The 21039-nt window shown below is 58.6% G+C and overlaps 1 protein-coding gene across 1 annotated transcript in view; it reads right to left on the bottom strand.

Moving 5' to 3' along the window:
- Positions 1-19968, bottom strand: part of TTLL8 (tubulin tyrosine ligase like 8) — a 38308-nt gene extending 18340 nt beyond the window's left edge. Inside the window, exons 1-8 of the mRNA XM_047785937.1 lie at positions 19622-19968; positions 11659-11750; positions 8029-8149; positions 7251-7324; positions 5700-5828; positions 4552-4666; positions 3039-3164; positions 683-869 (exon numbers count right to left, since the gene is read on the bottom strand). Coding sequence (XP_047641893.1) covers positions 683-869; positions 3039-3164; positions 4552-4666; positions 5700-5828; positions 7251-7324; positions 8029-8149; positions 11659-11750; positions 19622-19697 — 920 coding nt within the window. The 5' untranslated portion in view covers positions 19698-19968. The remainder of the gene's footprint in view (positions 1-682; positions 870-3038; positions 3165-4551; positions 4667-5699; positions 5829-7250; positions 7325-8028; positions 8150-11658; positions 11751-19621) is intronic.
- Between the last annotated feature and the right edge of the window lie 1071 nt (positions 19969-21039).

The following is a 21039-nucleotide window of genomic DNA, read 5'->3' as shown; positions in this document are numbered from 1 at the left end:
CAAAAGAAGGAAAGAGGAGCAGAAAAACGGAAACAGCCCCGGGCTGGTGTATGGGCTGCAGGCAGACCCTCTGAACCGAGGGACACGGCTCTCCTGCCTGTTCCCTTGGCTGACGGCGGCCCCGGATCCTCTCTGTCGGCCACTGTGAGAGGTCAGGACCCGCGGCGGGAGCGGGGAAAGCCAGGCTCAGCCTTGGGGCCCTGGTCGCGGGGGCCAGGGCGGGCCACGGAGAGTCAGGGGCCCGGGCCCAGCAGCCCCGCTCGTCCCGACCGCCAGCGCCGGCCAGGCGGCCCGGCCGCGAAGGGCACTCCCACGGCTGCCCTGGGCTCCAAGAACATGAAGGGGCGTAGAACACGCGTGGGGCCGTGTTGCCCAAAGACACCCCCAGGAGCGTCTTCCTCTCATCAGCCACCAGGGACCTGGGCACCCCAACCCCCAGAAGGCACCCCAGCCTGCACACAGGTGATCCACCCCCCAGATAGACACTCAATACTGTGCACCCCACCTCCCGTGCAGGCACCCCACCTCCCAGACAGGTGCCCCAGTACTCAGGCAGGACACACCCAGGAAGGCACCCAACACCCACACAGGCGCCCCGACGCCCGGAGGCCAGGCTCCGCAGACAGCGCCTGCGGTCCACCCGTGCTCCTTTGGTCACGCGCGCACGCGGCAGGCGTCTTACTGAACCAGCGCGTAGTACTGCCGGGTCAGCTCCTTCCACTCGTCCTCCGTGAGGTCCTTGGCGGCGTCCTCGGGGAGGTCGATGTCCTCGTGCTCCAGCCGCCCCAGGTAGGCCTCACACACCTTGCAGGCAGCGTCCACGAGCTGCTCCGAGAGGCCCCTGAGCTGTGGTCCCGCAGCCTCAGGAGCTGAAACCCGAGCACAGGCATGTGGGGCAGCTCCCGCTGGGGCGCCGGCCGACGCCACCCCCTGGCTGTGCCTCCAGGCCTCCCGGCGACGGGGACGGCTCTCTGGGCAGCCACCCTGGATGCCACACCTGTGTCTGGGCAGGCCACCGCCCCCCATTCTGCTCCATGCCCGCCCCCTCCCTCCAGCCAGGCCCCCCCCAACCCCCGGGTGGGAATGAAATGGTACTTCTGATGCACTCGCCACAAAACCTGCACTTCTGAGCACACGCCTGTCCTCAGTGAGCAATGAACAGGTATGTGTGAACAACCCATGAGCCCGTGGGAGGCTGGCAGGCGTGTCTGGCACGTCTCGGAGCCCCGCACGCGTGGGCTCCGAGCCTGGGACCTCACACGGCAGCTCCCGCCCCTTCGGGGCCCGGGAGCCCAGGTCGCTGCTGGTCTGGGGAGCACTGAGGGCAGGGAGGCCCCATCCAGGTGAAGGTCCACCTCACACACCTGACCCCCAACCCCCGGCGGCAGCCTGCCCCCCACAGAGCCGGCCGGGGTCGGGGGCGCAGGCTGGATGTGGAGGACGGGCCGGGCACAGGCGCGGCCACCCGGTTATGGGGTAGGAGCTTGGAGAACAAGGCGGCCTGGACGGTGCACGGCTGCGGCATCGCCCGGAGCCAGCCCCGGTGGACCAGCGCCCCCAGGACCACGGACCAGGAGGAAGCCCTCGAGCTCTGCGCTTGCCGCAGAGAGTACAATGTGCAGTTTTGGACGTGCTGAGGTAACATCCACAAAATACAAGAGTAACCACGTTAGAACGAGAGCTGCCCTTGAGGTTCTGGGGCAGCACGTGAGGAGCATGAAGGTCGCCGCTCCATCCCGACTTGTAAAACCAAACGGACGGGAAAACCACCAGCAGTTCTTGGACCCATCAGGGAACCGGGTCGGGGGCAAACACGGAGAGGGGCCGGCCAGGTGCAGAGCCCCAGTCCGCCCGAGCAGAGGCCCGCCGCCTGGTGGGTTAAGCAGCTGCGTGGCTGTGGCTGTGGTGGTGGCTCTGGCTGGACCCCTAGCCTGGGAGCCTCTGTATTCGGCAGGCGCAGCCCTCAAAAGAAAACTCCTAGAAGACAGCAGAGGCAAAAACCAAGTGGACCTGGGCAAGGAGGTGACTTAGATACAGCACCAAACTGATGGAAAAACTGTGGTCTGTCCAGACAGTGGAAGGCTCCTCCGTGCTAAGAAGACATGAGCTACCAAGCCGTGAAAAAGCGTGATGGAGAAAGCTTAAATGCGTGCTTGCAAGTGAAAGGAACCTGTCTGGAAAGTCTGCCCGCTCTATGATTCCAGCTCCAGGACGTTTTGGGAAAGGCACAGCTACGGGGACAGTGACATGATGGCGGGGCTCAGGGAGGACGGAGGAATGGGCCGAGCAGAGGGTTTTCAGCAGCGAAACTGCTGCGTGTGACACCACAGTGGCGGACACGTCATCACACGTGTGTCCAGACCTCACGTGAACCCGAGGTAAACCGTGGGCTCTGGGTAATGGTGACGTGTCATGTGGGTTCATCAGCCGTAACGAGACACCCCTGGGGGTGCAGACCCGGGGGTGGGGGCCGCTGTGAGGTGGGGGCAGGGCTCCATGGGAACCCCGGGCGCCTTCTCCGCAACTTTGCTGTGAACCTAAAACCGCTCTGTTCAAGGGAACAACACCACACTTCTCTGGGGAGTTCCCTTCGTGGCACAGCAGAACCAAATCCGACTAGGATCCATGAGGACTCGGGTTCGACCCCTGGCCTCGCTCCATGGGTTAAGGATCCAGTGTTGCCGTGAGCTGTGGTGTAGGTCGCAGACACGGCTTGGATCCTGCGTTGCTGGGGCTGTGGCATAGGCCGGCAGCTGCAGCTCCGATTTGACCCCTGGACTGGGAACCTCCATATGTCGCAGGTGCAGCCCTAAAAATAAAAAAAAAAAAATTGTAAAAAAAAAAACTTCTTTGGGTTTGCAGGCCTAAACCCACGGAGGCCCGCGTCTCCCCGCAGCACACAGGCCGCATTCCCCGCCGTCCTCCTCCAAGGGGTTCTTCTGGAAGGGCTGGTGGTGGGGCAGAGCCACAGCCCATCCTGGACGCCCAGCCCCTGCCCGGCACGGTCCCTGGTGCGGTGCAGCCTCGGCCCCACGCACCTTGCTCTCTGCTGGGCTCCGTGTCACCGGCCTCCTCCCTCCTGCTCCTGGACTTGCTCCTGCTGTGGTTCTGGTCGCTAACCACCCACTTTAGGATGCTGGAGGCCACCGTGCGCCGGAAGTCATCTGAAAGGACACCCAGGCCTCGCCCCTCTGCCTGTGCTGGGGACGGAGACCGCGGCCGGCACCAGCCATTCTCAGCCCAGGGGACCTGTGCGGGGCCTCACTTCCGGCCTGACAGCCCTGGGGCCCAGCTGCTCCCCCACTGCCCTGCTCTGCCCACGACCTTCCCCTGCCCTGCGTCCTCCCCCCTCCAAGGATCAGGGTCTCATACACCCCGGGGCCCCCACCCCAGCTGTGAACCCGTCCTGCCTACAGACCCAGAGGCAGACCCAGGCACCCCCTTTCCTGCCCTCTCCCGCGCCCCCAGGGCCACCGGCCGTGGGTACCCTCCCTGCTCTGTGTCCTCAGCCTTGCACAGAAGGATCCTTCCAGAAGCCCCCTGCGACAGCACCAGGACCCTCCCCATGCAGGAGCCCCTCTGGACCTCCCTGGATGTGCTGGCTTCCACAGCTCCCTAAGTTTGGGTGGCTGGGGGTCAGGAGGCAGCTCGGGGCCCAGACAGGCCCAGAGGCACGCCACTCCCCACCCCAACTCCAGGCCCTCACCCACACCACCTGGGAGGTCTGTAAGACATTCCAGCACCTTCCACCCCAAACCTGCTCCTTCCTCATCTCAGTTGAGGCCACCCACCTGGCGTCCACCGGCCCAGGAGTTACTGCCGCTCTGGAAACTTCCAGAACCCAAGCTTCCCTCGCACCTCCCCCACCCCCTGGGCCTCTCACCTCGCTACTCCCTCCATGAGAGCAAATGCTCCAGAGACCCCCGGCCCCTCTGCCCCAGCCTGCTGCCCGGGCCCCCGCATCTGAGGCCCCTGCCCCCCGCCCTGCCCTCCTTCCTACCTGCAGGCCTCACGACCCCTGCCTTTTGCTCCTTTTTGCTCCTGGGAGCCCAGCGTGGGGTGAGGCCACAGGGCAGGGGTGGCGGCAGGGACTCAGTGTTCAGGAAACATGTCACCCCAAACCCCCGGCCCCACCCGCTCTTCTCTGTCCTGTGCTTCCGGGCAGGTCCAACCAGGAAGCCTCCTCTGTCCCCGGCCCAGAGCCCGGCGTCCAGAGCGGGCCCCACGTGCCCGGACACAGGTCTCAGCGCCAACCCCACGCTGGCCTCTCCCAGAAACCCCAGGTGCTGACTCTTGGTCCCAGGGCCAAGTCAGCCTGGGATGCGCCCCCACCCCTGCCCTGCACATGCAACTCATGGAAGTTTCTAGACGGGCTCTCACCACAGGAAACAGAGCTAAGGCCCCAGGTCTTGGGATGGGCCCAGACCGTCCCCCTCACCCCCACCCCCATCCCCCCATCCCGTCCCCATCCTGTGGGGAGCTGGGCCTGGGAGGTCCTGCCAGGCGACCTGGGCCAAGGCCCGCGGCTCCGCCCTGCCTCCAGCCACTTACCCAGGAACTCCTGCTTCTCGCTCTCGGTGCAGAGGCTGTAGCAGCGCGGGAAGAAGGAGTCGGGGTTGGCCTGGACGTACCACGGCAGACTCCGCATGTTCACGCACAGCCCGATCTCCGGGGACAGAGGCACGTTAGGCCCCCCAGGCCGTGTCCGGCGGGCTCCTGGGAGGGGTGCCTCCCGGAGGGGCCCCTCCCCGGCCTCCCGGCCCCTGCCCCGGTCAGCTGGTCCCAGCAGCTGCCGACGACGTGCGGGCCAGGGCCCGGGGCTCCCCCTGTGGGCAGTGGTGGGCACAGCAGCCCCAAGGAGGGGCGGTCCGAGGGCACGCAGGGTGCAGGCGCCCTGTTCGCCTCCTGGGCCCCGGAATGCTTGGGGTTCGGGCCCAGGAGGGTGAGTGAGAGCTCACGGATCTACAGCATCGGCCCTTCAGGAGACCCGGGTCCAGCTCATCAGCCCGTTTGGAGCAAAGTGCCATGTGCCCAGTAAATACAGAGCCTCTCGGCTGCTGGGCACACTGGCGACTGCTCCACGGGGAGGGACTTTGCGGGGAGCCCAGCCTGACTGGGCCACCGCAGGTACGCCCACCCCCAGGACCGCAGAGGGTTGAAGCCTGGCGAGGACACACAGGGCCAGACCCCCCCAGGGAGCCCCGGGGCAGCCGAGAGCCTTGTCCCAACCTCCAGCCATCCTTGGCTGAGGAGGGGAGGGTCTCTCGTTGCCAGGAAAGCCCCTTTACCCAACTTCTCCCGACCTGGGCTGGCCCCACTGAACCTCCGCCTTCAGGGCAGAGGGGGGCCGAAGGGGGCGCGGGCAGTGCCCCCTCAGCCGCAAGTGTCGTGGCAGGTGAGCCTGGCCCGGCCCCTGGGGTCTGGAGCCCCTCCAGGGCCCAGAGCTGGGGCTGGCTGTGGTGGCAGCCCTCACCTTCCCTGTCCCGAGTGCCCAGATACACCCAGAGACACAGAGCAATGACACGGGGCTTGGGGGCGGTTTGCGGGGCGCACGCGCTCAGTGGCTCTGGACCCTGGTGCCGCATGGTGGCCCCCTGCCAGGCCAGCAGGAGGCTCCGGTTCCGGAGCCCGCGATGCCCAGTCCACGGGCTCTCCGGCCCCGCCGGCCCCCTGCCCGCCTGGCGAGCCCCGCCGCTCACCTTGGTGGTGAAGGATGCCGTCTTGCCGTAGTGATTGAGCGTCTGCTCGCAGCGCAGGCTGTGGTGGTCAACGGCGTCCCTTCGGATGGTCCAGAGGAAGTAGGGCACTTCATTCCTCACCAACCTGGACTGGCACGAAGAAGGCTTTGCCCACACCGGCCCCCAGGCTCCCATCCTTGGACAGGGGGACACACGGGGAGCGAGGGCACGGGTGCTGAGGAGAGAAGCGCTGCGGTTCCTTGCCTGCCACGCTGCAGCCGCACGGGAGCCACGGCCACGGAGCGGGGGGACCCCTCGGGTTCCCGCTCAGCAAGCAGGCGCGGGGCTGGGGGCTGCAGGGGCACCCAGTGGGGTGTCCCCGCTGGGCTCAGGGACACGCCGCGCATGGACGTGGGCGGACATGAGGCTTTGGGACCTGGACCAGCCCCTTCCCTGGCCCCCAGGCGTGCCCCCCCCCGCCCCCCCTAAGAGCGCGGCCGCAGCGGGACTGGGGGTCCGTGGTGCCTGTGCCTCTGTATTTACACAAATGCATGCGTTTGGTCAAAAATTCTAACCACGCAAAGAGATACCAGGAAAGGAGACGCTCCCGCCCCACCCCCACCCCTGGAGCCCGGGCAGGACCCCGAGGGGTCCCCTCTGCAGACCACCCACTGGCCCCTCCTGGCCCTGCCCTGACCGTGCCCATGGCTGGCCCCAGGGCTCCGTTCCGGGCCCCACGAGCTTCTGCCATCGCCCTCCCAGGTAAGTCTCACTGGTGGAGGTGTGCGAGGAAGCAGCTCAGACAAAAGCGTCAGAGCCGCACGGGGCCGCTCAGGCGGATGGTGACAAACGGCTCAAGCCGCCTCCTCCCTGTTGCCACCGCGTCCTCGTCCGCCGACCCCAGCAGCCGGGGGGACCTCGAGGCTGTGCGCGTGGGCCTATCAGGGCCTGCTGCCCTCTCTGATGGCCGTCCTGTCACTGACTGGCAGCCGGTCACCAGTCCTCCAAACCAGCTCTATCAGGTCCCACGCGCTGCAGACACCCCCGCCCGCATCGGGCCGCCCTCCTGCTCACGCTGGGTCCTGGGGAGCAGCTCTTCGCCTCCGCGGGTCAGATGCGCGCGCTCCTCAGGCCGCCCCCCCACTCCACTCGCTCCCCTCCCGCTGAGTCGCACCGGGACCCTCTGCCACCTGCCGGGGGCCTCAGGCCTGCCTCCCCCGCGCAGCCTCCCTGTCCCCGCGCCAGCTCTGCAAAGGCGCCCTGGACGGCAGACCTGCCACCCTGGCTGGCAGCCAGGCTGCGTGAGCTTGGCCCCGTCCCTCTGCCCCCGCGGTGTGTCCACGGTCACCCCCAGGGCTGTTCTGATCCTTGCCCACAGGATTTCTGTGGATGTACAGATGCAGCTCGTCAGCTCACACAGGCCACACGTGGACACACACACGTGCCTGCCCACGCACGCGCTGCCATAGCCTCAAGGCCGGGCATGACTGTGGCTTTGCCGCCCCGGGACGTGGCAGGGGGTCCCGAGGCAGGCAAACTTCAGCAGAGGCCCCAGGGACCCACGGGACCTACCATCACAGCATGGATGTCATCTGTTTTCTCCAAAGCCGCTTCTTGGCTTTCTTTGCCTTCAGCTCGTTTGTTTTCTGCAAATACAACACATGGGAGAGGTCAGCGCGTCGCAGCCCAAAGGCCTGACCACAGCCAGGCCCGCGACAGGGCCAGTGGCCCTGCCGCCAGACAGCACGTGTGGCCCTGGGCGAGCTCATCTCCAGGCAAGGTCCCCCCACAGAGCAGGCGCCCTTCTGGTCCCGAAAGAAGAAGGGAAAGCCACGTTCGGGGCCACGGTACCCGCCTGAGTGTCCATGGTGTGGGCCCCTAGCCGGGGCCGAGCCAGAGTCAGGGACCTGGCCGTGGGCAGGGAGGGACCTGGGTCTCGACGACCGTGTGGAAGGGGGGCCCGTGCAGACCCTGGAGCCCAGAGGGTGCAGACTCTGGGCTGGGGTGGGGCACGGGGGGGGGCGGTCAGGGAGGAGCAGGTGACCCGGGGCCGGGTGCAATGGGCGCGGGAGGGCCGAGCAGTGACCATCAGGGAGCCGGGGCCAGAGGAGCCTTGCAGACACAGGACGAGGCCTGGGCATGGACGAGACGTGGCCAGTCCCAGGGTCTGAAAGGGCGTGCCAGTGCGTGGATGCCTGCGTGAGGCCGAGAGGGGACCTGCCCCAGGGCTGAGGCCCCATCACAGGACCCGCAGGACCGCGCGGCACCGACTCTGGGTCTGCGTGACAGGGCACGCACGTCCTAGAGAAAACACAACGTGTCTCGGACCCGCCGCCCGTCGCCCCCTCACCTTCGTCGTCGACGTTCGGGCTGACCCTGGGCAGCAGGTGCAGCTTCTCCACCCAGCCCTTCCTCCGCAGGGCGGCGCGGACCACCGGGTAGTGCCCGTAGATGGAGAAAATCTTCTTCTCCTCAAACGGCAAGAGCGTGTTTCCAATGAAAGAACCGAAAGCCAGTTAACACCTCCTCCTCTACAAGAATCAGGGCGGGACAGGCTGCACGGCGGCGACACCTGCGTCCTCCCCAGGGCTCCCCGAGGCCCCAGCCCCCGCTTGCGGCAGGTCCCCGTCTGGGAGGCGGGACGAGGGCGCGTGTGCGCCGCAGCTGTCCTCTCTCTGCAGAGACGACTGTCCCTCTCGCTTGGGGCGGGAGGGGACCCAGGGGGGCGGGGGAGACGGAGCCGGGGCAGCGCCAAGAGCACGGGGCCTGTGGCAGGGGAAGCAGGGACTCTGCCCATCGCTGTGGGAACGAGCTCTTCCCCCCGGGGGCAGGTGGGACGAGGGCAGCTGGTGTCCCCTCCCTTCCCAGTGAGGGGCCAGGGCAGGAGCGCAGAGTCATGCTGGAGCCCGGGGGCCCATGCTGCTGAGGACGCAGCCTGGACACATTTGCTGGGTGGGTGGCCGCTGCCATGCAGGGTCAGGGAACAGGTGCATGGTCAGCGGTGAGCCTAGAGCCTCGTGAGTTGGTGCAAGCAGGAGCGGAGGTCAGGGCAGGGGGGAGAGGTGGCTCAGTCTCACTGGGTCCCTAATTAGACACTGAATTTAAGGGACAGAGTATCCTGAGTGGGCCTGACCCAATCAGGGGCGCCCCTTAAAAGAGGGCAGGATTCTCTAAAGAGAGACTGAAAACACAGAAATGGTCTCCACTGCTGGCTTTGAAGAAGCTGCCACAAGAAAATTAACTGCCCAAGTGGAGAGAGCTTGGAGGTGGGTCCTTCCCCCGTCGAGCCTCCAGATGGGACCCCTCTGGGACCTCAACCCCGTGATGCTGAGCAGAGGACCTAGCCTGGACCCCTGACCCACGGGAACAGTGAGATAATAAACGGTGTGTTAGCAGCTAACAAATCACTGTTAGTTAGCTACCAGTGATTTGTTACGCAGCATCGGCAGTGAACGCGGCTCCCAGCGGAGGACCAGGTACACACACCAAGAACGTGTGAGCTTGGAGGTCCTGTGGTGGTGCAGTGGAAGCAAATCTGACCAGAATCCATGAGGATGAGGGTTCAATCCCTGACCTTGCTCAATGGGTTAAGGATCTGGTGCTGCCGTGAGCTGCGGCTGCGGTGGCAACTGTAGCTCCGATTGGACCCCTAGCCTGGGAACTTCCACATGCCGAGGCTGTGGCCCTAAAAAGCAACAACAACAACAACAAGAACGTGTGAGCATGTGGCTAGTCACCAAGGGTGCAAGTCCAGCACTCACACAAAAGACCTCTGAGCCTCCAACTCAGAACATGGGTCCTGAGCCCGCCCTGACTCCCCGCTGGGCCGTGCACCTCAACAGAGGCATGTGGACGGGCTTGTCCAGGGCAGGGGCCCCTGCGAGGAGGGGCAGGTGGGGCATGTGCCAACTGCAAGGAGTCAGCTCCTGAAGCTCCAGCAAGACCTCCCAGCCACCCCGAGCCTCTGCCTAACTGGACTCGAACGGAACAACCTCAGGAGACTTCATTAACTTCAATACATCAGCAGAGTACAATCCATAAGGGAACCACAAAAGGACAAAAAAGAGCACAAGACATCTCACCTGAGGGAGAGAATGGAGTTTAAAAAGGAACCGGGAGTTCCCGTCGTGGCGCAGTGGTTAACGAATCCGACTAGGAACCATGAGGTTGCGGGTTCGGTCCCTGCCCTTGCTCAGTGGGTTAACGATCCGGCGTTGCCGTGAGCTGTGGTGGAGGTTGCAGACGCGGCTCGGATCCCGTGTTGCTGTGGCTCTGGCGTAGGCCGGTGGCTACAGCTCCGATTCAACCCCTAGCCTGGGAACCTCCATATGCCGAGGGAGCGGCCCAAGAAAATAGCAACAACAACAACAACAATAACAACAACAACAACAAAACAAAACAAAACAAAACAAAAAAAAAGGAACCGGCCCACAAGGAATCTTGGAAGGAGAGGAAAACTGAGCACACAGGACAAACCAAGTGAAGGAAACGGGATGGGACGGTGTCAGGAGTTTAGTCACAGACACACACACTAAATGCTCCAGTTAACAGATAAAGGGTGCCAGGCTCTGGCTTTTTTATCTAAAGCTATGTTGTTTACAGGAGAAACTCAAAACCTCGAGCCTCCAGATAGGGCAGAAATAAAAGGCTCTAAATATGAGACAGAATGGCCTTTGAGACAAATAAACCTCGCTGAAGCCAAGAATATCATAAGTTACAGAAAACATTCAATTCACCAGACAGACACATTTGCACGCGCCCTTTAAGAGCTCTGCGAATTACATAAAGCAAAAATTAGCAGAAACACTAAGTAGACAAATCCACAATAACGACAGGATACTTATCATGCTTCTCTCGGTAAACTGAAAAACACAGAGACAAAAACTTCAGTAAGGCTAGAAGATCTGTACAACTCCAATGGCAACCTCGGCCCTGGTGGCCAGGAATACAGCACTCAACATCGACTTTTCTACACGCTACAAAATGCCAGACATAGAGCAGGTCGGAACACCTCTCAGCGGAATAGCCCGGCGCCACTTCCACTCTCAACCACAGGCAGTAAGACTGGAAATCAGCAACAAAATAACCAGGAACGAACCCGCCACCCAGAAAGGAAGAGCTATCCTTTTATGTCATCCGTGATCAATGAAAAGTACTAATAGGAATTTTAAAATACCCGGCACCGAATCTCACCAAAAATACGGCGAAATGAAATCTTGCGAAATGCAGGTAAAGCAGTACTTAGAGGGACGCTGATCGCCCTAATGTTATGTATTTTAAGGTCTCAGAGAAAACCTGAAAATTAGGTTCGATTTCTAGGAAATCCTAGGAAGGACAGTGATGGGAAGCACAGAAAGCTCATCAGAGGTTGCCAGGACCTGGGAATAACTAGGGCAGGAGGCAGCTTCCGAGGGGGGCGCCGTGCCCTCTCGTGGCCACGGGGGTTGATGCTGACGCCACGGCACCTGTGCTGAGCTTCTCTCTGCAGATGCCTCCAGCCCGGCACAGCCTGAGCTCTGCGTTTACGACTGGGCACGCGCATGTGTGTGTGTGTGCTCGCGTGTGTGTGCGTGTGCTGTGCTTCGGAAGAAACACAAGAGGATGAGCGTGTTTCCACGTGTTGGCGCGTTGGGCTTCTCGGTGTCCCACCGCCCTGGCCTGACAATGTGACCGCATGACGAGGACAGAGAATCATGTTCTCAGGGTAGTGGCTGTGGAGCCGCTGCCCCCCAAGGAAGGTCTGCAACCCCCCTTGCCCCCCCGGATGCTCCCCTTTGGTGAAAGCAAGGCCTCGCCCAGGGAAGAGGGAGGTGTGCCCACTGCCCCGCATGAGCCCCAGGGGCGTGCCTGCCGGGCGCCTCTCCTGCCCACAACCCCCTGGCTCCACATGGGGCAGGGGCGGCGGGTGTGGGGGGAGCTCAGAGGCGCCCGCCCGCTCTCCAAACGCCACGATGAACGGCTGTTTTTAGGGAGCACTCACTTTGACTGCCTTGTCCGTCAACTGTCTTGCTAGTTTGTATCTGTCTAATTTGGGAGAAGAAATCAAGTCTTGGGCGAGCCCTCGCTTTAATTCTGCAAAAGAGAAACAGACCTCGAGGCACGGCAAGAACCACCGAGGGACGAGCGACCTCGAGGCCCCCCCAGTGCCCAGCCTCCCATCACCGCCAGCCGCCCGCTCGGCCTCCGCCTGGGCCAGCCCTCCCGCCCCCGGCCCCTCTCGGCTCCCCTCTCGGACCCCGGCCACCACGCTCCACCAGCACACAGAGAGCCTCCCAGCAGCCACGTTAAAAGCGGAAATCAAAACACTCCTTGCTGCAGCCCGCACCTCCCGCCTCCATTTCTCGGTCCCCCCCCCCCGCCCCCCGGCTCCGGCGCAGACACCGCTCTGGTCAAGGTCACACATGCACAGGCCCATCCCACGTCCCCCCCCAGGCTAGCCTGTGGTGCTACCGGACACGGCGCTGGCCAGCCCTCCTCCCTGAGTGCCGCCCCCCCCACTGCCGCTGCCTCGGGCTCCCCTCGCCCCAAGGTGTGCAGGGGCCCAGGCCCGGACCGCAGGCCTCTGTGCTTCACCCGCACGGCCAGCCCTGCCCTCTGATCCTGCTGGTGCACAGCCCGCCCAGACCATCCTCCTTGCCAGCGCTCCCGCACCCACGGCCCCTGGATGTCCAAGGAGCACCCCGGGTGGGATGGGCAGGCAGTGGACCCCGTCTTCCCACAGCTGCCTCCATGCCTGGACCCCAGAGGCCCAGGGCCATCAGTAGGGATGGAGCCGCGGCAGCAGCATGTCCACACAGAGAGCGAGCCCGAGCCCCAGCTGGGGACGCACAGGTAGCCAGTGTGACAGTGCTTCCAGCAGAACGGGGCTCTCGCAGCACCCGAGAGCCCCCCAAAAGCACTCATCATCAAAGCTAAAATGGGCAAAGCGGACCTTACCCAACTTGAGATGCTCCGCCCTGCTAAGAAAACGCAAGGGCAAAGCTCAGACTGCGGATAAAGTACACGCAGCACAAGCACCTGACAAAGCAGAGACACCAAGGAGGGAGGCTGCTGGCGGGGAGTCCTGGACGAGGTGAGAGTGCCAAGCGGAGCAGAGGGAGGGGCGCAGGGCTGGCAGGACAAGCAGGAGGACAAAGGGACGCCACGGCCACCCAGCGACGGGCACTGCCCCCAGGAACGGACGGAACAGCCGACCAAGGTCAGGGGCGGGGGGACAGGGATTTGAACGCAAGTGTCCCCTCCCTCAGAGCCCAGAGAGCAGCTCGCACAGCCTCCCCGGAGCGCGCTCCAGGACCCGGGGAAGGGGTTACCAACACGGACCCCAGAGGAGTTCCTAACCAGCTCCACAGGCCAGGTCCCTGATGACCGAGCCTGAGGTCAGCGAGTTTAACTCAGGGAGCAAAGCGACGAGCACACTGAAAGCTGTGCTCCAGACATCCCGCCTCAGAGGAGAGAGCAGCGTAAAAAGTACTGCGAAGTTCTCAGCTACACCACACTTAACATACCGAGTATTGAATCTCGTCGCCAGGTTCCGTTCATAGAGAGGTTTGTACCTATAGATGCAAATATTAGAAAATTATAGGGAGTTCCCTGTGACTCAGTGGGTTAAGAGCCCAGCTAGTATCCATGAGGATGCGGATTGGATCCCTGGCCCTGCTCGGTGGGTTCCAGATCTGGCGTTGCCACGAGCTGTGGTGTAGGTCAAAGGTGTGACTCGGATCCTGTGTGGCTGTGGCTGCGGTGGAGGCCGGCGGCTGCAGCTCTGATTGCACCCCTAACCTGGGAACCTCCATATGCCCTAAAAAAAAAGAAAAAAGACAAAAAAGACAAAGAAAAAGCTAAATAAATAAATAACCCTTCCCACAAGGAAAAGCCCAGGGCTGCTGGTCTCAGGGCTGAAAGTCGGCAAACATTCCATCCAGGACTGCTCAGGCCAAGAGAACAGAAGGCCCGCCCAGTCCAGCACCTTGCAAACAGCTCACACCGACTCACACGCACAGATGATAACACCAGGCACGCAAAAGAGTCCACGGCTGGATCCGAAAGCCGAGGTTTGTAAAGTCCACCACTTTAAGAGAATAGAGAAAAATCATAAACCCCAGCTCAACAGTTGCAGAAATAGAGAAATAAACATTAACTTCCATTCTTGCTGAAACAAGGCAACACACAGACAGCCTGGCAAGGACCCTCGCTAACACCCAGCTTGTGGTTTCTAAACCCCGCGGTGACCCCACTGCAGAGGACAGAGCTCCCGGGACAACGGGGGCTCCTGGCCCAGGAGATCTCCGGGCGTCGGGGGCTCGGACAGGCTGGGAGGAGGGGCAGCACGACGATGCAGAAGCGGCTCAAAGGGGCCCAGGGGGCCAAGTGCAGGCCCCTGGATCGTCACGAAGGAGGTGACATCTGACCTAAACAGCCCAGAGGTCCAGACAGATTCTCAAAAGTGAAGAGGTGCCCCCATCCCCCCACTGAGGCCACCGGGAGCCTGGCATGCCAGCCCCTTTCCTGGAAACCCATAACTAAGGGGCAGAAAGCAGCACCCAAGCAGACCTCCTAGAAGGATCTGAACCTCCCAGAGGCCAAGGGGGCCTACGGGGTGGGGAAGAGCTTCTCACGAGTACAGCTGATTGGCTGCTCATGTGCAAAGCGGCCCGTCCAAGCAGTGCCACGCAGGCAGCTGAACTGCCAGCAGGGAGGCTGGGCGCGGTGGAAGCCGGGGTGGCCACGCCAGGGCCCCCTGAGGGGTCGGCTGCTGCCACTTCAATGACCACATGGAAGCTCCCCTCCGCTGCTGCCCGGACTTGTTTTTCACGGCCCCATGGCACTGATCAGAAGCTCTCTCCCCTCCTGCACCCTGACCCCCATCTCAGAGGGATTCTCCAAGGGAGCCCGCCCGCACCCAGGGGCGCAGACAGTCACCAGGTGCAAAGTGCCACCCTCGGGAGTGGTCACAGGAAGCACGACTCCACAGGAGGGACACTGACGATGGGACAGCCAGACACCAAGGGCAAATTCAGGGGCAAGGCACCCCTTCTGATGAGTCAGCAAAACACCGAGCCCCAGCCCCACGAAGCCTCTGGATCTCGCCTCCACATCACGAGGTATCTACAGGGCCCAGAGGAGCAGGTTAAACACCTGCACGAGCCAGACAACCCCAAAGGCAGGACCGTCTACAGAACAAGGGGCTGCCTCATCAACAGGCCCACATCTTGAAAACACAAGGCAAGAGGCTTGGTCACTCCAGATAAAAAGACAGATGAGGTCCCTGGTGGCTCGGTGGTTAAAGATCCAGTGTTGTCACTGCAGTGTCTTGGGCCGCTGCTGTGGTACAGGTTCAATCCCCGGCCTGAGAACTTCCACATGGGTGCAGCAAAAAAAAAAGATAAGAAAAAAAAACAGCCTAATGGAACATATGGCCCTTGACCGGCTTCTGACTTGAACAAATTTTAAGGTTATTTGAGGAGTTACTGGGGAAATATGAATATATGTGGGGATTTACTACAGAATTATTAATTTTATTGAGTGTGAAAAAAAGGTTTGGTTATACAAAAATGTCATTTTTAAAGATATATAGTAAATATTTAGATGCAATTAATGTTTATTTAGAAACCATAAATGAAATGAATTTCTATTTATTATTAATGAATTTTTAATAAGGAGTTCCCGTCACGGCTCCCAACTATGGGAACCCAACTTGTATCCATGAGGACGAGGGTTCGATCCCTGGCCTCACTCAGCAGGTGAAGAATCCAGCATTGCCATGAGCTGTTGCGTAGGTCACAGACAAGGCTTGGCTCTGGCGTTGGTGTGGCTGGCGGCTACAGCTCTGATTTAACCCCTAGCCCAGGAACTTCCATATGCTGTAGGTGTGGCCTAAAAAAAAAAAAGACAAAAAAATTTAATAAAATCATTATTAAAGACATGTGAGATATTTCATAAAATTCCAAATGTGTATGTACTTAATGATACAGCTCCGAATATACAAAAACACAAGTTGACAGAACTAAAGAAAAAACACAGGAAAGTCAAATCCATACTGAAATACTCAAATAAACCATGTGTATCGGTAAATAAAAAGCATTAACAAAGAATCCCGGGCCAGGGAGCAAACCCATGCCACGGCAGTGACAACATCCAATCCTTAACCCACTGAGCCACCATGGACCTCCTAGAACAATTTTTAAATTGATAAACCTCCAAATAGACTGACCATGATGCTATGACACTGGAAACCAATTACAAGAAAAAACCGCAAAAGACAGAAACCCACGGAGGCTAAACAGCATGCGCCCAAACAACCAAGGGAATCTCGGAAGAAATCAAAAAGGAAGTTTAAAAATACGCAGAGACGAATGAAAACAAAAACACAACAATCCAAAAACTAGGAGATACAGCAAAAGCAGTTCTAAGAGAGAAGTTTATAGCAATACAAATTTACCTCAGGAAACAAGAAAAATCTCAAATAAACAACCTAGCCTTACACCAAAGCAACCAGAGAAAGAGGAAGAAACAACCCAAAGTTAGTGGAAGGAAAGAAATTATAAAGGTCAGAGCAGCAATAAATGACATAGAGACAAGGAAAAAACACAGAAAAGATCAAGGAAACGAAGAGTTGGTTCTTTAACAAGATAAATAGCCAGACTCATTGAGAAAGAAAGGGAGAGAGCTCAAATCCATAAAATTAGAAATAATACAGAAGTTACAATGGACATCACAGACACACAGAGGCTCCGAAGAGACTACTGTAAGCAACTACATACTAGTAAGTTGGACGACCTAGAAGAAATGGACAGATTCTTAGAAAGGTACACTCTTCCAAGACGGAACCAGGAAGAAATAGAAAAGATGAAGAGACCCATCACAAGGACTGAAATTGCAGACGTTATGGAAAAACTCCCAACAAACCAAAGTCCAGGACCAGATGGCTTCACAGGCGCATTCTCTCCAACATTCAGAGAGAGCTAACACCTGTCCTGAAGCTATTCTAAAATAGTACAGAGGAAGGAACACTCCCCAAGTCATTCTATGATGCCGCCATCACCCTGATACCAAAACCAAGGATGTCACAAAAAAAAGAAAATCACAGGCCAATATCTCTGATGAACGTAGGTGCAAAAATCCTCAACAAAATACTAACGAACCAACTTCGACAATACATTAAAAGCATCAGACACCATGATCAACTGGGATTTATCCCAGAGAAGCAAGGATTTTTCAATATCTGCAGCTCAATCAATGTGATGCACCACATTAACAAACTGAATAATAAAAAGCATAATCATCACACTCACGCAGAAAAGGTTTGCAAAACGCAACACCCATTTATGATAAAAACGCTCTAGAAAGCGGTCATAGCGGGAACCTGCCTCCACGTAATTAAGGCCACACATGACAAACCCACAGCTGCCATCATTCTCAGTGGTGAAAAGCTGCAAACATCACCTCTAAGATCAAAAGCAAGACAAGGATGCCCGTTCTCATCAGCTTCATTCAACAGCTGGAAGGCTTAGCCACAACTGGCCTTTCTTCGTTTCAAGGACGAAAACGAAGTAGAAGGAAGCCAAATTGGAAAAGAAGAAGTAAAACTACTTGCAGATGACATGATATTATACAGAGACAATCCTAAAGATGCCACCAGGAAACTACTAGAGCTCATCAATGAATTTGGTAAAGTTGTATGATATGAAATTAATACACAGAGATCTGTTGCATTTCTATACATTAACAATGAAACATCAGAAAGAGAAATTAAGGAAACAATCCTCTTTATGATCACATCAAAAAGAATAAAATACCTAGGAATAAACCTACTGAAAGAGACAAAAGACCTGTACTCTGAAAACTATAAGATAACCAATGAAAGAAATCGGAACAAATAGATGAAAAGACATACTGTGTTCATGGACTGGAGAAATCAATATTGTTAAAATGACCAAGGCAATCTATAGATTTAATGCAACCCCTATCAAAACACCAATGGTATTTTTCACATAACTAGAACAAATAATTTTTAAAATTTTATAGAAACACAAAAGACCCTGAAGAGCCAAAACAATCTTGCGAAAGAATTGTGTTGGAGGAATCGCGTTCCCTGACTTCAAACTATAGTGCAAAGCTACTGTAATCAAAACAGTATGGCATTGGCACAAAAACAAACACGTAACTCAATGGCACAGGATAGAAAGCCCAGAAATAAACTCACACACTTATGGTCAATTAATCTACAAGGCAAGGATATGTCAGTGGAGAAAAAACAGTCTCTTCAATAAGTGGTGCTGAGAAAATTGGACAACTACATGTAAAAAAATGAAATCGGGAGCCTAATGGTTAAGAATCTGGCATTATCACTGCTGTAGCTTGGCTTCCATCCCTGACCTGGGGAAAAAAGAATGAAATTAAAACATTCTACAGTATCATATACAAAAATTAAGTTAAAATAGATTAAAGATCTACACGTAACACTGGATACACTAAAACTCCTAAGGAAAAACTTGGGCAGAACACTCTTTGACATAAATTGCAGCGATATTTTTTTTGGATCCATCTCCTAGAGTAATGGAAATAAAAGCAAAAACAAACAGATGGGCCTAATTAAACTTAAAAGCTTTTGCAGGGAAGAGAACCATAAGCAAAATTAAAAGACAGCTTATGGAATGGAAGGAAATATTTGCAAGTGATGTGACCGACAGGAGTTTAATTTCCAAAACATACAAACAGCTCACACAGCCCAATAGCAAGAAAAGCCAACCAACCAACCCAATCAAAAAATGAGCAGAAGACCTAAACAGACATTTCTCCAAAGAAGACATACAGACAGCCAACAGGCACATGAAAACATGCTCAACATCGTCAGTTACTAGAGAAACAAAAATCAAAATTACAACGAGGTATCACCTCACACCAGTCAGAATAACCGTCATCAAAAAGTCTACACATAGGCGTTCCCATTGTGGCACGTGGGAAACGAATCTGACTAGGAACCATGAGGTTGCGGGTTCGATCCCGGGCTTCCTCCCCCAGTGGGTTAAGGATCTGGCGTTGCTGTGGCTGTGGCATAGGGTGGCAGCTGCAGCTCCGACTGGACCCCTAGCCTGGGAACCTCCATGTGCCGCAAGTGCAGCCCTAAGAAGACCAAAAATGGTAGTAACTAGTCATTTAAAAACTCTTAGTATATCAGGAATAAAAGGGACCTTCCTTTGAGAGTTAGAGTAACTTCCTACTTCATGGTGAACACTCAGCACTTTTCTCCTGAGGTTGGAAACAAAAAAAAGATGTCCATATCTACTCAACACTGTACTCAAGACGCTAGCCCATATAATAACGCAAGAAAAGGAAACGAGAGGTATAAAGCTTGAAAAGATCTATGGGTGATTACGGTGCATGCAACAGCGCTCTTAGAATCAGTATGTGTGTTTAGCAAGGTCACCAACCACCAAGCCAGGAAATTGAACTCAAACGGTTTTCTATACACTAGAGTCAATTAGAAAATGAAACTCAAAAAATGGCGTCTACAGCATCCTTAAGCATAGACTCTCTTGGAGTGACTCTAAGAAAAGGAGTCTTGCACACCCCTGACCGCAAGTGGGAAACCTTGCTGACAAGAATGAAGAAGCTAACGTTCTTGGTCAGGAGACTGGACATGAAGATGTTAATTCTCACCCAAGTTGATCGATACATTCAATGGAACTACAATTAAAATCCTAGCAGGTGTGTGTGAGTGTGTGTGTGTTGGGAGGGGGCGTTAAATTAACACTTTGATTCTAAAAATACAAAAGTCCAAGAAAAGCCGAACACATCTTGAACAGACTCAGAGACGTACCCCTGCATAGGAAGACCTATTACACGGCCACCGGAATTAAGCCACGCATTTCCGAACACGCCGGGCAGACAGACGCACAGGTGGGGGAACCCAGGGCGGCGGCGGCGGTGCAGACGGTACTGACGGGATTGTCCTCTCTGCTCTCCTTCCGACGACGACGACGGCGCGGACGGGAGCCGCTTCCTCTCGCCGGGCTCCATCCCGGCGTCGGCGTCGGGCACCGGGCCTTTGCTTCCTCCGGCTGCGCGGGCCCCTGCGAGGCGGGTGGCAGTGCCGGGTGGAGGCGGGGAGCTCAGAGGGCCGGAGGCAGGGCCCGGGGTCCGGGGCGGAGGCGGGGCGGGCCTGCGGGGAGGCCGGGGGTTCGGGAGCCAGGCTGGCTCTGGCTCCGCGGGGGCGTCCAGAGTCCCGGGGCGGGGGCCGGGCGCAGGGTTCTGAGCGGAGGGGGCCCCGGGCTCACCCGCGCCCGGCCGCGTGTCCCCGCCCCGGGTCTCGCCGTCGCGCGTCCTGCGGTTGCCCGGGGCGACGGGCCCGGGCCGCTCGGCAGCGCATTGCGCAGCCCGGGGGCGCGGGCGGCGGGGCCCGGGGGGCGCGGCGCGGCGCCCGGCGCGGGGCGTGGGGCTGCGCGGGCGCGCGGGCGGTGGGCGGCAGCGGCGGCGGCGGCGGCGCGTGGGGGGCGTGGGAGGCGCGGGGTCGCACGGGCCGCGGTTGGGGGCGCTCAGGCCGGGCCCCGGGCAGGGGCTGCGGTCCGAGGCGCGGGGGCCCGGGAGCGGGGCGCGGGGCATGGTGTCCGCGAGGAGGAGGCCCCGCGAGTGGCACGTGCCGGGGTCACGCGGTCCTGCCCCACGCCGGCTGTCCGGGTCACAGAGACCCGCCCTGGCGGTCAGAGCCTCCCCAAGTCATAAAGGCCCGAGGGTCACAGCCAGGCCCCCGCCCCTGCAGGACCAGGCGGGCTGCGCAGGGCCGGCTCCGCTCTGCGACCCCGGGGCGGCTTTGCGGCCCCCATCCGGGCCTCTCTCCGCACCCAAGACCGCAGGTTGGGGGACAGAGGCTGAGCTCACAGCCTCGCCCCCCTGGGCTTTCGCTCTCATGTCCCCAGGGATTCCGAACACCGGCCAGTGTCGCAGGCCCCCCCGGCGTCCCGCGTCTCCAGTCCAGCATCTCTGTGGGGGACGGAGGGTAGGAGGGTCCCCTCACATCTCCGCCGCCCCCCCACGCCGGTGCCTTCCTCGTGGCAACTTTCCAAAATCGAGATGTCGTGCGTATTTGGTTTAAAAATCTTTACTTTGCATATAATGTCCCCCAACAACCCAAAAGTGAGGTCTGCACCCACTGTGGAAGCGGCTGAGGAGCACTGGGTGCGCGGTGCCCGGCGCCCCTTCCGGTCTCCACCTGCTCCCACCCGCAGACGGGCTTCGGCAGCAGAAACCCGGCGGAAGTTAAAAAGGAGCCCTCCCCTCGCCCCCTCCTTTGCTTTACCTCCCCGGTTTTCCCGGAACCGGGGCCCAGAAATACCAGGAGACCCAAAATTAGACCCGGTGAATT

Source organism: Phacochoerus africanus, chromosome 7 (genome assembly GCF_016906955.1).
Source record: "Phacochoerus africanus isolate WHEZ1 chromosome 7, ROS_Pafr_v1, whole genome shotgun sequence".
Taxonomy (NCBI): Eukaryota; Metazoa; Chordata; class Mammalia; order Artiodactyla; family Suidae; genus Phacochoerus; species Phacochoerus africanus.
Note: the sequence above shows the minus strand (reverse complement) of the source record. Positions and strands in the feature narration are given on the sequence as shown.